Below are 15,657 nucleotides of genomic sequence, written 5' to 3'. Positions count from 1 at the left end.
GCTGAAAATTAACATTATCATCTACTTTTGCATAAATTAAGTATCAGGGCCATAAAGGTAATGCTTACCTTTCAGCCCCGATCTGTCCCTCTGTCCCCATGCACTAGTATGGGAACCTAAATGAAGCAAGCTCCGAAAATACAATATTTTTGGAGCTTGACTGAAGGAACATTCACCATCTTTAGATGGCATTTGTTCCCGCACCCTGTTCCTTCCCGCACCCTGTTCCTTCCCTATTCAGATCCCTCCACCACTGTCCAGCTCCTTCCGCCGGACGGCAGGGCATTGTGCGCCTGCGTGAAGCCTAGTTCGTGCAGGTGCACTAGCACTTCAGAGTCAGAAGTAGCAGTTGTCACGTTCGGGCTATGGTGGTCCTCTGTAGAGGGATTGAAAGACATGGACCCAGGATGACAAAGCAATCGGAGGCGAGGGGCCTGGATATATGCCTTCCTCATCCACAAGGACCGGATGTTGGTTAGACCTGACCAAAGGCGCGGAGTCTAACTTACTGGGAGGTGTTCACCATTGACCCCTCCAAGCGGGATTTGGGTTTAAGCTGCACCCAGCAAGCAGGTCACGGCCCTTTGGTCAGGTATCCGGCACAAGTGGGAAACGTAAGAACACTATCCCAGGGAAAGCACAGGAGAATGATACTGGAAGTTTTGCATTTGGGTGACGTACTGGGTACACACCCTGTTGATGCAGATGCAGGGGTGGCACAGCACTAGGAGATTGTACTTGGATGACATACTAAGTACACACCCTGTTGATGCAGGTGCAGAACTGGCACAGGAGAATGGCACTAGGAGATTATACTTGGATGACGTACTAAGTACACACACTGTGGCTCCAGACGCAGAACTAGCACAGGAGGATGACAGTTCGGAGATAATACTCGGATGACGTACTGAGTACACACACTGTGGGTAAACACTAGGAATATATTGCTAGAAGAAAGGAGCTTGGAACCTGGAATACTGCAACAGCAAGTATTCACTGGAAGTAACGACATTGTACAAGCAACTTCCTGTTGTCCAGAGCCCGGTTAAATACCCTAAAGTAGCAGTCCATTTGAGGATAGTGTCAGCTGACAGCAACCAATGCTACCGTTGGATAAGGGCTAATCAGGTGATGTAGACTGTCATGGCTGCATCCATGACGGTAACTGCAGGACCAAATCACAGAGTGAGCACATGGATGTCCTAGCAGACTCCAGGTATAATCTGCAGCGCGTCACTCGCTACCGCACCTGGTGTCTGACCGCTCGAGAGGTCAAGGAAAGCCGGCGCTGAGGTGAGTAACGGCCGATCCTAGGCCGCAACCTGACAGCAGTGAAAGTGATTTTCGGATCAGCTGTCTCAGCGCCGGATGACGGTGAATGAGCAATGATGATTTGCTTCAGTGCTCGCCACGAGATGGAATGTTAATTATCAGGGGCGCCCAGCCCCCAATAGTTAACATAATAAATAGGTCCCTAAATGTGATTAAGAGCTGAGTATATCCCAAACATACCCCGCTGCATTGCAAGACTCATGATCAAGAACACTGAGAGGAGCAGGGACTGATTACCTGGGCTTAGGCCTATTGGAAGGGCCTGGCGGGGGGCCCTTGCAAGCTGTTGAGGTGGACAAATGCCTCCGTTTGGAGCATAGAATTTTTTCAGGATGTTTTTTTTTTTTGGAGGAGGCATGGCCACACCTCCTGTATATGACCATGCCTCCAGTACCTGGACCCCGTTGATCTGACAACGGCCTGCTCATGATCACTTATTCCCCTTTCACACTGCCAGAAATAACCCGGGTTATTGCATATGAATGTGCAGCAACCTGGGTTACTGTGCATTGTGAAAGGGCCAGGTTGAAATAACCCGGGTCGAGCGATCCAGCATTTCAACCCTGGTAACGAGCAGAGTTGATCCCGGGTTGAACCGGGCTTGCGATGCAATGTGAACGGGTAAACCGGGTCGATGCAACCCGGGTCCCGTTCACAGCATAGGAAGAGGTGAGGTAACGGAGATCACCTGCTGAGCCGGCGCTTGGAGATAAGATCATCTCCAAGCGCCGGCTCAGCGCGTGATTTCGGTTACATCATCAACCCGACAATAAGCCAGGTCGGCCACCAGTATGGAAAGGGTCTCAGCCGAGTCGCACCCGAGATGGACCTGTGTACAAAATCCTGGGTGCGACCCGGCATTGAGATGTGAAAGGGGTATTATAAATAGTTACTCCCCATTAGGGCACCTAACACGGGACCGCCAACTCCCGGCAGCTTATTGTGAGTGCTTTAATCACTATTTCAGCAATGTATATAAGTTGTGTCCCTGTCCTGCACTGTAATGTACTGTAAGTTACTTGTTTCTTGTTCACTTATTAGTTCTATGTACTATGTAAGGCGCTGCGGAACACTTGTGGCGCCATATAAATAAAGGATAATAATAATAATAATAATAAATAGTGCAGTGGACTGTTCAGACAGTGGACTGCTAACAAAACTGAATTAATTCAATTATACATTTTAATGGATTGGGATTTTACATTTCAATCTAATTAACCTGGCATTAGTTATGGAATTTATGTAAAAAGCATGCTTCAGATAAACTCACAAACTGAGCCCACATAAATTCACTTAAAATTAATTAGGCCTTGAACTATACAAATGTCTGCCTCCAGAAATCAGTCATGCTAGCATGAATCAGTCACCCATTAGTGACACCATACACGAGGGAAGAGGTGTCCTGTCTGTTTGAATCAGACAAGCATGTTGTTAAATATTCTAGTAAAGCCATTGTAGACTGAAGGCCTGATTCAGCAAGGATCGCACGCAATCAGACGCATGCACCCGGCCGCTGCGAGAATATGCTAATCAATGCATACGCATGGAGACTGCAGCACAAGATGCAGATGCCCAGCCCCACATTAAGCCGCCCATCTCCCTTTACTCACAACCTGTTCAGCACGCAAGATACCGTAAACATCGGTAACATCGAGAACCATTGGACCCATTAGCAGAATAGTGGTTGACCTGACCTGCCTCAGGATTTTGCCGCTTCCCATGTACAGCTTACGCTATGGCTGCGTATGCCGCCGCACTGTCTTAATTATGGATGCCCCTATAACGGCGTCCCAACGCAAAGCCACGCCTGCGTTTGCCTGACCACCCCCTGTCACCATCCACAAATGGTACTTCCTGTCAATCACTTTCGGAAGGGTCTGCGTACACACTTTGTTTAATCTGCGTACCCTAACCCGATTACATTGGCTAGTTCGCGCACGCGCAGTGTGATGCATATGCATGCGCACTACGAAAACATCGGCCAAGTGCGTGTGTTCTCTCCTTTGCGCTCCTTGCTGAATCAGGCCCTGAGACTCGACGTTGGACAAGTCTGAATCTTGAAAACAGTGCAAGGCAGAAAAAAAGGAAGCAAAAGTATTAAGTCCTAAAGTCTTACTTCCCAATACTAAAATATGAAAAAAAAATGAAGCTTTGATAAAGTCTCAGCCAGAGATGAAGTACAGTCAGGTGCATAAATATTGGGACATTGACAGAATGTTCATATTTTGGCCTCTATTCACCACCACAATGGCTTTGAAATGAAACAAACAAGATGTGCTTTAACTGCAGAACGGTGTAGGAATTACAACGGTTTCTATATGTGCCTCCCACTTTTCAAGGGGCCAAAAGTAATGGGACTATCAACTCAAAAGCTATTTCATGGACAGGTGTGGTCTATTCCCTCATTATTTAATTATCAATTAAGCAGGTAAAAGGTCTGGAGTTGATTCTAGGTGTGACATTTGCATTTGGAATCAGTTGCTGTCGACTCTCAATATTACCTCTTTTCCACCAAAAACCCACGTCCGACCTGGGTTTTTGGACATGGTTCCAACCCTGGTCAGACCCAGGTCAGACCCATTTACACTGCACCTTCGATCTGGGTTATTCCCAGGTCAGCCCTGTTCACACTGAACTCAGGTCTGCCCTGCTAAACCTGAGAGGTCATAAAAAGTGGGAGGTGAATGCTCCACAACCAAGAATCAGCTCATTTTAGGCATGGCCTAGGTCAGATAACCCGGGTTGCACCGTTTACACTGCACCATTACCGGGTCCATCCTGGGTCCAACCCTGGTAGCTACCTGGGTTGGATTGCTGGGTCACTTAACATGGGTTATTTTTCAGGGACCCTTTTACACAAACCCATCAGAGAGATAGCAAAAACATTAGGTGTGGCCAAATCAACTGTTTGGAACATTCTTAAAAAGAAAGAACGCATCGGAGAGCTCAGCAACACCAAAAGACCCAGAAGACCATGGAAAACAACTGTGGTGGATGACAGAAGAATTATTTCCCTGGTGAAGAAAACCCCCTCCACAACAGTTAGCCAAATCAAGAACACTCTCCAGGAGGTAGGTGTATATGTGTGAAAGTCAACAATCAAGAGAAGACTTCACAAGAGTGAATATAGAGGGTTCACCACAAGATGTAAACCATTGGTGAGCCACAAAAACAGGAAGACCAGATTAGAGTTTGCCAAACAACATCTAAAAAAGCCATTACAGTTCTGGAACAACATCCTATGGACAGATGAGCAAAGATCAACTTGTACCAGAGTGATGGGAAGAGAAGAGTATGGAGAAGGAAAGGAACTGATGATCCAAAACATACCACCTCATCAGTGAAGCATGGTGGTGGTAGTGTCATGGCGTGGGCATGTATGGCTGCCAATGGAACTGGTTTCCTTGTATTTATTGATGATGTGACTGCTGACAAAAGCAGCAGAATGAATTCTGAAGTGTTTCGGGCAATATTATATGCTCATATTCAGTCAAATGCTTCAGAACTCATTGGACGGCGCTTCACAGTGCAGATGGACAATGACCTGAAAGCATACTGAAAAAGCAACCAAAGAGTTTCTTAAGGCTAAAAAGTGTAATGTTATGCAATGGCCAAGTCAATCCCCTGACCTGTATCCAATTTAGCATGCATTTCACTTGATGAAGACAAAACTGAAGGGAAAATGCCCCAAGAACAATCAGGAACTGAAGACATTTGCAGTAGAGGCCTGGCAGAGCATCACCAGGGATGAAACCCAGCGTCTGGTGATGTCTCTCTGTTCCAGACTTCAGGCTGTAATTGCCTGCAAAGGATTTGCAACAAAGTATTAAAAAGTGAAAGTTAGATTTAGGATTGTTTAGTTTGTCCCATTACTTTTGGTCCCTTAAAAAGTGGGAGGCACATATAGAAACCATTGTAATTCCTACACCGTTCACCTGATTTGGATGTAATTACCCTCAAATTAAATCTGAAAGTCTGTAGTTAAAGCACATCTTGTTTGTTTCATTTCAAAGCCATTGTGGTGGTGAATAGAGGCCAAAATATGAAAATTCTGTCAATGTCCCAATATTTATGCACCTGACTGTACATTAGCAGTGCAGTGGAAGGAACACTTGAAGTTACAGAGGGGTTGATTCTGAAGGCACTTTCCTGTGGCAACCTGTTTACTAGTTATGTTAATGTGAGACTTCACCTTTGTATACTAATAATCCGTGCAAATGAATGTGCAAGCCTGTCCTGCCCACTGTTCTTACGTTCGCAGCCTCCATCATTAGTATCAAGATTTACACCAGCCTCATGCTGTGTGCAAAAGATCTGGCTGAAGTAGATATTCCATCTCCGTCCGCCTGCTGCGATTGAGCATGGAAGTCGGCTTCCGCGCCCACGACACTTCCACGAGACAGAAGAGTTCTCTGCAATCGCATGATTACTGTGCAGTTACCGTCCGGAAATGCCCATTTCACAGAAAGTGTGGACCTACGACAGACGGATTAATCTGTACACACTAGCGATCCCCATTAATGTACAGATACCTGATACAGTGGCAAACGCAGGATTTCTAAAGGAGGGTTTCCAAATGCTTGATTTTACAGGTGCGGCCTGTCCATGAAGGGGGCATAATTAGCACGTGGTGGTGCTAATTATTTCATTTGTGATACTTAGAATAACATGCAGCATTAGTAATATTCTATTATATTACTATTTCTATTGTGGTCATGGTGTGGGCTGGGGAGGGGGGTTTCCAGGCAATCGGAAACCCCCCTGCATTTGCCTATGTGATAAGGCACATGTGGAGTAGCCAATTTCTTTCCTTGGTACATATGCAGTATGCTGAAATTTACGAGATCAGTGTGCATTGCGACTTGCATGCCACTCAAAATCAGCCTCAGTGTAAGTATCACATTATGCTGAATAATAGGTAACAAAGTTACTTTGATTTGAAGTTGTTCTGGACTAAATTAACCAATCAGTCATTTTATCAACTAATCTGAAAGCAGTGGATGGGGTGGTCACTTTTTGCATGCAATGTAATAATGTATGATATGCCGCTTTCACAGGATGTGATGCCCCCAAAACGGTTGTGACAAGCCTGGGGGCTGGTGAGTTATCTGTCCAAGCTGACCCAGTGTGGTGGTATAAGTACTGTATACATCTGCTACCATTGCATGAGTTCTAATGGGTGATTGGATAACAGATCAGCAAAGGAGGTTGAAATCACTGTACCATATATACAGTGAGATCAACCTACCAATTGGCTGGCTATCATTGCATTAAGCTCTGTAATACACTATATGATTGGCAGTTCAGGTGGATCCTCTGTGTGACATATGTATGCAGAGCCGTAACTACACTTTTTGGTGCCCTATGCCAGAGAGAGCATTGGCCCCCCCCTCCATTTTTTAAATAGGGACATAAGATAGTGCACCTGAAAAAGGGCCATGGCTTCATGGGGAAGGGCCAGGGAAGAGATAGGGGTACTCCTGGGCCGCGATAATGCGCTTGCACCATTAGGCCCCCTGCACCCCCCCTTTTTGCGCCATCATACCTCCCAACATTTGTTGGGAGTCGGGACGTGCGCGCGCCCGAAAAGGGGGGAGTTGCCTAATCGTAAATGGGGTGTGGTCAGATGACACTCCCCCATTTACATAACTAATGGGGCGTGCCCAGCAGCCCCCGGGCTTCCCCCCGTACACTGAATAGATGCTGTGCGCATGTGCACAGCGTCTATTCTACCTCTGCATACATGCTGCTCTGCATAGCAGAGCAGCTTGTATGCTTCCCCCAACTCCCCCCCCCCTCACTGCGGGACACTGCGGCCCGCGGGCGGGACAGTCCCAGAAAAACTGGATTGTCCGGCTAAATGCGGGACAGTTGGGAGGTATGCGCCATGCCCCTGCTGTGCCGTGGAGGTGGTAGCTAGAAAGTTGGCAACTATGGGAGCGTCGCAGACCTGTGAAGTGGTTGCGTACACAGACACTTAATTGCTCACATTGATGTCCTTGTACACTTGTGCACCAAGGGAAAGGCATTACTAGCATTAGCATATAGTTGCAAATGTTACTATAGTAAAAGATGTGGCAGTGTGCAACCAGAATCGGCCCCAATATGACACCCAGTACCTTCCAACAGGAGCCATTGCACAGTGTGATGAACTTTATAATACGTAGAGAAAGCAGAATAGAAACACACTGGAATGAAGCTGGTATGCATATGCAATACCATATATATCATTATTACAGCCCCAGTCACGACGTCCTGTGGACATCCTGCCAGCAGAGGGCGCTCTCCCGGAAATGCCGCTGCTCATCCAGACGTGGAACCTGTCTCCCGCGCGCCACATCCGATCCTGGCACAGCTTCCGGTATAAGAGCGCTGCTGGAGCCGAGCTCCTTAGCGCAATTTTTTTCTTCCCAGAATCCGTCGTGAATCTGCGGCATCCTCTCTGCAGCCATGGTGAGTACCGGGGAAGGTGACCCAACGGGGGCAGTCAGGCACCGGGCAGGCTGTATTTATTGGCTGCTGGGTGTACAGGAGTGGTAACATGAGAGGCCCATTGTATGTGTGTAGAAGAGACCGCCTGCCCTCGCCCTGCTCCTCTGCCAGTGTTGCAGCTAATGCTGCGAGTGTGTATACGCTGTGCCTGGCGTCAATGTGCTGCTGTGTGCCCATTATGTAAGCGAGGAATGTGCTCTCACCCCATACATAGGAGGCTCCTACACAAGTTGGAGCTGCCTGTCTGTCCCCCGTGTCTCCTGTACAAGGAGCTTCCTGGCTGTCCCCCGTGTCTTTGGTAAAGGGCTGCCTGGAGTCCTTGTACTGCTGCTGGGCTCCTGTTGCAGCTTGTAGGCGGCCTCCCTGGTGCAGGCAGCGGGTGTGTGCTTTCCCTGGCTCTTTGTCTGTACTCCCGGCTTCATAGCTGTGTGGACACGACACTCCCTCCCTATATAAAACGTGTAGAAGAGAAACTGAAATATTGGAACAGCTCAGTTTATTAAACTAAAATGATCAGTGTTACTATATTTCTATGGTCATGGTACCACCCGGACCTCCATATTGGCCTTAGAGGGCAAGGTTGCTGGTGGTTTTTTTTTTTTCTTTTTTTTTTTTGTAATTTAATGTTGTATAACAGCTTTGTCTTGTGTTTTATGCTGGTTGGACAGGTTGTGCCATCCAGCTGCTATTCATGATACCCATGCACTGCTTGTTGCACTTAAGTTTCTGAAACAAAAGGAATGATGGGGAGTGGGTTGGTGACTGCATTATAGAATAAACTAGAAATTGTGCAATGTCAGGAAAAAATCCACTCACTGGGTAATCCCACTTTTCAATCATTGCTTTCAAGACTATGGTCCCTATTTAAGAATGAAGCATAGCCCCTTTAGTGAGTGCTAAAGGGGGTTATGCTACCCTTTCTGGATTTAACAAACAGTGGTAATCTAAGATTACTGCTGTTTGTCAAGCATCATCGCTCTTGCCATCTTTTAGATGGCGAGAGTGATGCGATCCCCATGGGGATCCAGCGAAGCCTTTCCGGCTGTAGTGAAGCCTTTCCGGCACTACCGGGTCCCTGTGTCATGCGCAGGAGGACAGTCGCACATTACACCGAGCTCTGTTGCTGGCAGTGTTAGGCGGCCAGCAGGCCAGCGGAGGATCTCGACGAGGACTTAAAATACCAGTGTATTTTTCTCTAGGATCAGTGATACTAAAAAATATTCTGCCAGTATTTGCCTTTCCTGTTAACTAGGCCTATATTTCAAGACACCAAATACAAATGATCATATTTATTCCATTAATTGCCAAATGCAGCTAATGAACATTGTTCAAACTGTATTGCACAATTTATAAAGCTTCCTCAAGCACCTAAACGTGGTGCAGGTTTCTGGTCATACATAGTGTAGGTTATATTATCGTAACAAAATATCTCAGTAGATAACTACCTTAACAGTGATTAAATAGTAAGAGAGAGTATACATCTATCTCCACCCACCTGTCCTCAAGAGCTACCAACGGTTCACGTTTTCCAGACCACCTAGCTGGTGCACAGGTGTAGTCATTACTAACACATTTGAAAAGATCCACAGGTGGAGCTAATTATTACACTTGTGATTATGTGAGACCTGGAAAACATGCACTGTTGGTAGCTCTCCAGGACCAGGGTTGGCTACCACTGGAGTAGACCATATGAAGAGGTTATACTGTTGTACCAGTAAAGGTCTCATGTCTTACTGTTGCTGTGTATATACCCTGTGAGATGCTGCAGAAACTTTGTGGTGCCTTAACAATAATGCATAACCTGTGCAGATCTCACCTGACAACTTATTAAACCCCCCAAAGGTTTGTATGTTGACTTGCCCCAACTATGACCACCTTACTAAATGTCTAGTATAAGAACCTGCACCTGTAAAGGTTGCTTTTTCCTAGTAATTTTGAGAAAATTTTTAACATGAGCAAATTGTAATTTGTGTATGAATCCAGTGTACAGCTTAATCTTATTTATTTTTCCTTAGACGGTGGGGAAAAGCAGCAAGATGCTGCAGCACATTGACTTCAGAATGCGCTGCATTCTGCAAGATGGCCGCATCTTCATTGGAACCTTCAAAGCATTTGACAAACATATGAATCTTATACTCTGTGACTGTGATGAGTTCAGGAAGATCAAGTAAGAGTTGGGAAAGGTGTGGGTGATGAAGCTTCATTATTGGGACACTAAACCGTGCCCACCTGTAGCAGCAACTGTTCTTATTTTTTCTCTTTCCAAGGCCCAAGAATTCTAAACAACCAGAGCGTGAAGAGAAGAGGGTTCTTGGCCTAGTTTTACTACGAGGGGAAAACCTGGTGTCTATGACCGTAGAGGGCCCACCCCCAAAAGATGTGAGTCTGCACTGATTAAACTTTTTTTTTTTTCCTCTCCAAATTGCTTGTCTAACTTGACTTTTTCCCCTCAGACTGGTATTGCCAGAGTACCTTTGGCTGGAGCTGCTGGAGGACCAGGAGTTGGTAGAGCAGCTGGTAGAGGTGTTCCAGCTGGTGCTCCTATGCCACAAGCACCTGCTGGTTTAGCCGGGCCAGTTAGAGGTGTTGGAGGACCCTCTCAGCAGGTGAGATTGGGCTGAGGGTAATGAAGTGTCTAAATGAAGACCACTCTGTGGTAGAAATGTAGTCAAAACAATATGATCTTGCAACCGCGCACATATTTAATTCTGAGTTAATTTTGAAGAATCACTGTAAAGTCTTGTATGTGGTGTGGGAGGCCTTTAATGTTCTCTTCTATATTTACTCTTGTTTACTTGTCTACTACAGGTAATGACTCCACAGAGCCGAGGTAATGTGGCTGCTGCTGCAGCAGCTGCCACAGCTAGTATTGCTGGAGCTCCAACACAGTACTCTGCGGGAGGTCGTGGGGGCCCACCACCACCAATGGGCAGAGGAGCACCACCACCAGGTACAGATCTCCTAGAACTTTGTTCTTTTATAGGAGTAGATCTGTGATGAAAATCCTCAATCTGATGCTAATGATGTATCTACATAGCAGGATTACCCTGAGATCTGCATTATTGTCTATCCTCTTTACTATTGTACACCTTTCACTTACTGTTCCTCCTTTATGTTGTAGGTATGATGGGACCACCTCCAGGTATGAGACCGCCTATGGGCCCACCAATGGGTATGCCACCGGGCCGAGGAGGACCAATGGGAATGCCTCCACCTGGCATGAGGCCACCACCTCCTGGAATGAGAGGTATATTTTGTGGCTGTTGTAGTTATAAATTTTTGACTGGTAAAGTGCCATTTTAATTAGTGTAGATTTTTCTCATTGTAGACCCAATAGTCATCTTCTACTGCTTTTCCATCTGACTGTTGTGGTCGCACCTGGGATTATGTTCACGCGCCCATGCCGGGTTGATATCTGGATCCTGTAATGAGACGGCACTTGGAGATAATCTAATCTCCAAGCGCTGGCTCTTCCTATGTAAAGAACTGGGCCCGTGGCGCATCGATTCGGGTTACCCGTACACTCTGCATCCCAAGCAGGGTTGAACACTTGTTCAATCCTTCTCTTGATCAGGGTTGAAATGCTGGGTCACTCAACCTGGCTTATTTCAACCTTGCCCTTTCACACTGCGCAGTAACCTGGGTTGCTGCACGCTCATATGCAATAACCTGGGTTATTGCTGCTAGTGTCAAAAGGGTATTAATTACTAGCTGGAATACCCAGCGTTGCCCAGGTTAAAGACTGGACCCTGAAGTACACCTGCAGCCTTTTATTTTTCAATTGTCCTCGCCTATAACCTGGGTAACTATGCAAATTATGGGCAGAATTCAATTGTATTGCCCTCCAACGCACCTGACTATTCAATTGCTGCTCCTGTCGGGCGCAATCAGCTGTAGGCGCATCATTTTAGCTCTTGCCCCCTCTTGGGGTGCGAGCCGAAATAGGCGAAAAGTGACCTGTTTGGGTATCCAAACTGCACTTTTCACAATCGCACCCAGTACTTTGGTCAAGGGTAGCCATTTTATGTGGCTAAACCAACCACTATGGGCACGATCAGCTCAAAAATCTGCAATCAAGTAGCACCTCGCAATCACCCGTCTCTTTAGACTTAAGATTATGCGCACTATGACAATTGAATACCGTCCTAGAAGTAAATGACAGTGCAGGCATATTCTCATAGTTTGGAATGGGGTATATCAGGAGCAGACTGACTTACGGAACAAATCTGTATAGCTTCCAAAATAACTTGAGTTTCTGAAATCACTGCAGAACCGAGTTATCAGCTGTATATGATTGCTGTAATATATGGTAATACAGCAGGAGTCGCTTCTGAGAAACCATGGTGTCATGCAAGCTAGCTGCTGCAGATTAGTAAGAGGTCAGGAAATCTGTGATTCTGGCCTCTCCTATAATTGTGAATCTGCATGATACCTGTGGACTGCAGTCCTGCTCATGGACAGAAGGGGGGCCTGTCCATAGTTGCACTGTGTAGCAGCGATCCACCACTTTCTGTTTATATTCTCCGTTTGCTAAATTCTGCCAGCATTGTGGATTGATTATGCTGTCTGCCACAGTATTGAGTGCTGAGCTGCACATAGAAACATAGAATTTGATGGCAGATAAGAACCACTTGGCTCATTTAGTCTGCCCTTTTGAAACTGCCAGGCCCTCTTCTAAGACCCCCTGTGGTGGCTGCTGCAAGATGAGGCAATGAGTGAAGTGATAATGCACACTGTTTAATGTGAAGGTTTATCATGCAAACAGAGGGCTGACAACCTCTGTATTTCATGTATGCAGCTGTTAGTGATAACACAGCACTTTGGAAGAGATGAGTGTGTATGAAGACAGCCACAGAACCTGTGTAATTTAAGTGTTCTGGTTTTATGGGATTGTGTGGCCCTGGCTAAATTCAAACCTGGGAAAAAACCTAATCCTGGTCAACTAAATCACCATGCCAAATGTGGTGGAGCTAGGTACAAAACTCTAGATGTGCGTAAAGGACAGATGCGCACATTGTGTGTGTGTTGCTACTAGTAGAGGAAGACTCCCTCTACAGAGGGGTTGGTACACCACTTTTGCTCATCACCCTTGTTTTAATTTCCACAAGAAGTAAAATTACAGGAAATTGGCTCCTAGACACCATGTTTGGGGAAAAACAATACTGATGTTAGCTTTCATGATTGCTGGACATTAATTCAGAATTGCTCTTTGCAGGACCCCCACCTCCAGGCATGAGACCGACAAGACCCTGAGTCGAGTTGCTCCCTTGCATCCATCTGCAATATTCCTCAACCTCCCTGTTTTCCATCACAGGACTGTTCTGGTTAATGTTTTGTAACTTGTATTTTTTTTTGTAAATTTTGTGTTTTTAATAAACGAGTAAACTGATTATGTAGTTGTGGTTCATGCCTACCTCCAGCAGTGTACGAACGTTTCCAGGATTGCTTCTAATCTCCTATAATAGATCTAATACATGAGTCTCCACTAAATAAGTGTCTTTAATAGCTGGATTACACTTTTCATTTACTCTTCAACACAAGCAAGGGAATGCCTGGCTGCAGGCAAAATGTATCAAGATCCAGTCCTTCTACAGCAGGGGTTCCCAACCACTGTCCTCAAGGCACACTAAAGGCCCCCATACATCAGAGATTGATTGCAGCAATCGTGCAATTTGCAATCGATTGTGTATAAAAATCTTTCCCTTTTTCAATCGATTGCAGGATTGACACAATCGATTGAAAAAGGGAAAGATTTTTATACACAATCTCTGATGTATGGGGGCCGTAACAGTCCAGCTTTTAAGGATAGCTGTACTTGAGCACAGGTGACTTAATTAGTACCTCAGTTATTTTGATTTAACAATCTGTGCTTAAGCCTGGATATCACTAACACCAGGACTGTTGGTGTGCCTTGAGGACCGAGGTTGGGAATCACTGTTCTACAGAGTAATAAGGACAGAACACTGGTGGGTGCATGTAACTAAATAAGATGCCCTTAGAATGGGCTTCTGTAAAACTCAGACTTGTGCAGCTACACCATCACCCTTGTAGATACGAGGTAAAATGAGCGATTAGCTTCTGTAACAAGCCTCCCAAGCTGTTTGATGGTACATTCAATGTAACTGATTTTCCGCAATGCAGTTATGTTATACAGATGTATCTAACATATGTATATTGTGTGCATTTATTAGGCAGTGCTTTTAGAATATTTAGTCATTGAAGTCATGAAGTTTAGAATATCTCTTGCATCCAGTCTGGGGGACACTGCAGACTGAGAATGGAAGCTAGTTAACATACCAGTATGTTTTTGGATTATGACTGTTTAGAGTGGGAACAGAATCCACATATGGACCCCACACTTCCAGGAGCCTATAAACTTGAAGGCATAAATGTGAATAACAATGCAAATGTCATTCTAATATTGCTGGCTGTGCAACAGCATCCTCAACATTCTTGAATTGTGAATCAGACTTATCTAAAGGCTTTCCCTTTGCATAGCTGACAATTCATTTAAGTATGGGGCTAAAGTCTGCAGCTCAAAATTACAGAAGTTATGTACTCCTTAACCAGAGCCTCTGGAACATTTTTTTTTTTTTTTTTTTCAGGATCCACAGGGGAGGCAGAGGGGTGTAGGTGGGACCTGGAGGACCGAACAGCAAAGGGGGGTGTGTTTTTTTTGTTTTTTTTTTAAATTATATTTTTATATCTCTCTATCCCAAGATGCTTTGTTCCTCCACCCCTATATCCCGCCCACAGCCAAAGGGAAGCTCCGTTTCGTTGGTGTCCGGCAGGAGCTGGATCACCATTTTTAACGGGGCTGCTTTACACAGACCAAGCTTACTTTTAGGACTTGTATATATTTCTAGTATTTTTACTATTGAGCAGCAGCACAAGATAGTCCCTTGGACGTCTGCTACTCCTCTGCGGCGCCGTGACACCAGCCCTCGGCTAGGTACACCCAGAGGGGCTCTGAGTGGGACTGCCTAACACTTCCCAGACTGCAGCCTGGAATCCAGGGAACTGGAAAGGCGGATCCTCGTGTCATTATGCAGTTTTGCCTCCGGTCTAAGGACACAGCCCGGAGGCGCTGATGTGGACTCTAGTGTGCCCATGACTCCACTACACCACCGGGGCATATATTATACTGGTGCAGAGGCATATTCTACACGCCACGGGACCCAGTGGTTAACGTCAGCCGTGGGGAAAAAGCTCCCCCTGCAGCTGCTTAAACACCCTCCCCTCCCTCTTCCCAGCCCAGGGCACCATTCCACTGTGGTCTTGCTGTGCCCCGAGCTGCTCCTCCCTCACCCTCTGACTCCCTAAGATGCGTGGCAGCCATCTCCAGGAATGCTGCTTGGTACAGTCTCCCTGTATACCTCCCAAGGGCCAGGTTATACAGCGCTATAGCCTACCAGCCACTGTGGTCGGATGTAGTAGGTATGTGTCCGGCAGTTCAAAGCCCGGCATAGGTGAAAATCCCGGTCGTCCCTAAGATAAGTATTGCTAACCTAATTCTATCTCCTTAACACCCCCCCCGCCCCCCTCACCCTCCCTTAGGTCGGGATTTAGACAGTCTTCTTCCAAACGACATCCCCTGTGGTCTGTGTAGTTTTGGTGCCCATTGCAGATATTTAGTGTGTTCTTCGGGGTCCATAGGCTGCTCCACAGGGAGACCTAGGGGCAGGGGTAGCCAACCTCTGTCCTTGAGAGCTACTAACAGTTCACATTTTCCAGACCACCAAGCTGGTGCACAGGTGTATTCATTACTCAGACACATTTGAAAAGATCCACAGGTGGAGCCAATTTCACTTGTGATTATGTGCAGAAACCTTG

General features: G+C 46.1%; 1 protein-coding gene across 1 annotated transcript; it reads left to right on the top strand.

The window, feature by feature from the left end:
• The first annotated feature begins 7,661 nt into the window (after nucleotides 1–7,661).
• SNRPB (small nuclear ribonucleoprotein polypeptides B and B1) lies at nucleotides 7,662–13,214 on the top strand. The gene is made up of 7 exons (XM_088481894.1): nucleotides 7,662–7,785; nucleotides 9,840–9,991; nucleotides 10,092–10,203; nucleotides 10,278–10,430; nucleotides 10,633–10,774; nucleotides 10,946–11,071; nucleotides 13,040–13,214. The coding sequence occupies exons 1-7, from the start codon at nucleotides 7,783–7,785 to the stop codon at nucleotides 13,075–13,077; spliced, it is 726 nt and encodes a 241-aa protein (XP_088338020.1). The 5' UTR covers nucleotides 7,662–7,782; the 3' UTR covers nucleotides 13,078–13,214.
• The last annotated feature ends 2,443 nt before the right edge of the window (nucleotides 13,215–15,657 follow it).

This window comes from Taudactylus pleione, unplaced genomic scaffold, assembly GCF_031769625.1.
Source record: "Taudactylus pleione unplaced genomic scaffold, aTauple2 ptg000279l, whole genome shotgun sequence".
In the NCBI taxonomy this organism is placed as follows: domain Eukaryota; kingdom Metazoa; phylum Chordata; class Amphibia; order Anura; family Myobatrachidae; genus Taudactylus; species Taudactylus pleione.
This window is presented reverse-complemented; position numbering and strand designations above follow the sequence as displayed.

Bases quoted from the DNA above. Each gene is read 5' to 3' on its own strand.
- SNRPB (XM_088481894.1), top strand. The intron at 10,431-10,632 runs GTGAGATTGGGC...TGTCTACTACAG, and splicing joins TTGGAGGACCCTCTCAGCAG to GTAATGACTCCACAGAGCCG. The intron at 10,775-10,945 runs GTACAGATCTCC...TTTATGTTGTAG, and splicing joins CAGAGGAGCACCACCACCAG to GTATGATGGGACCACCTCCA.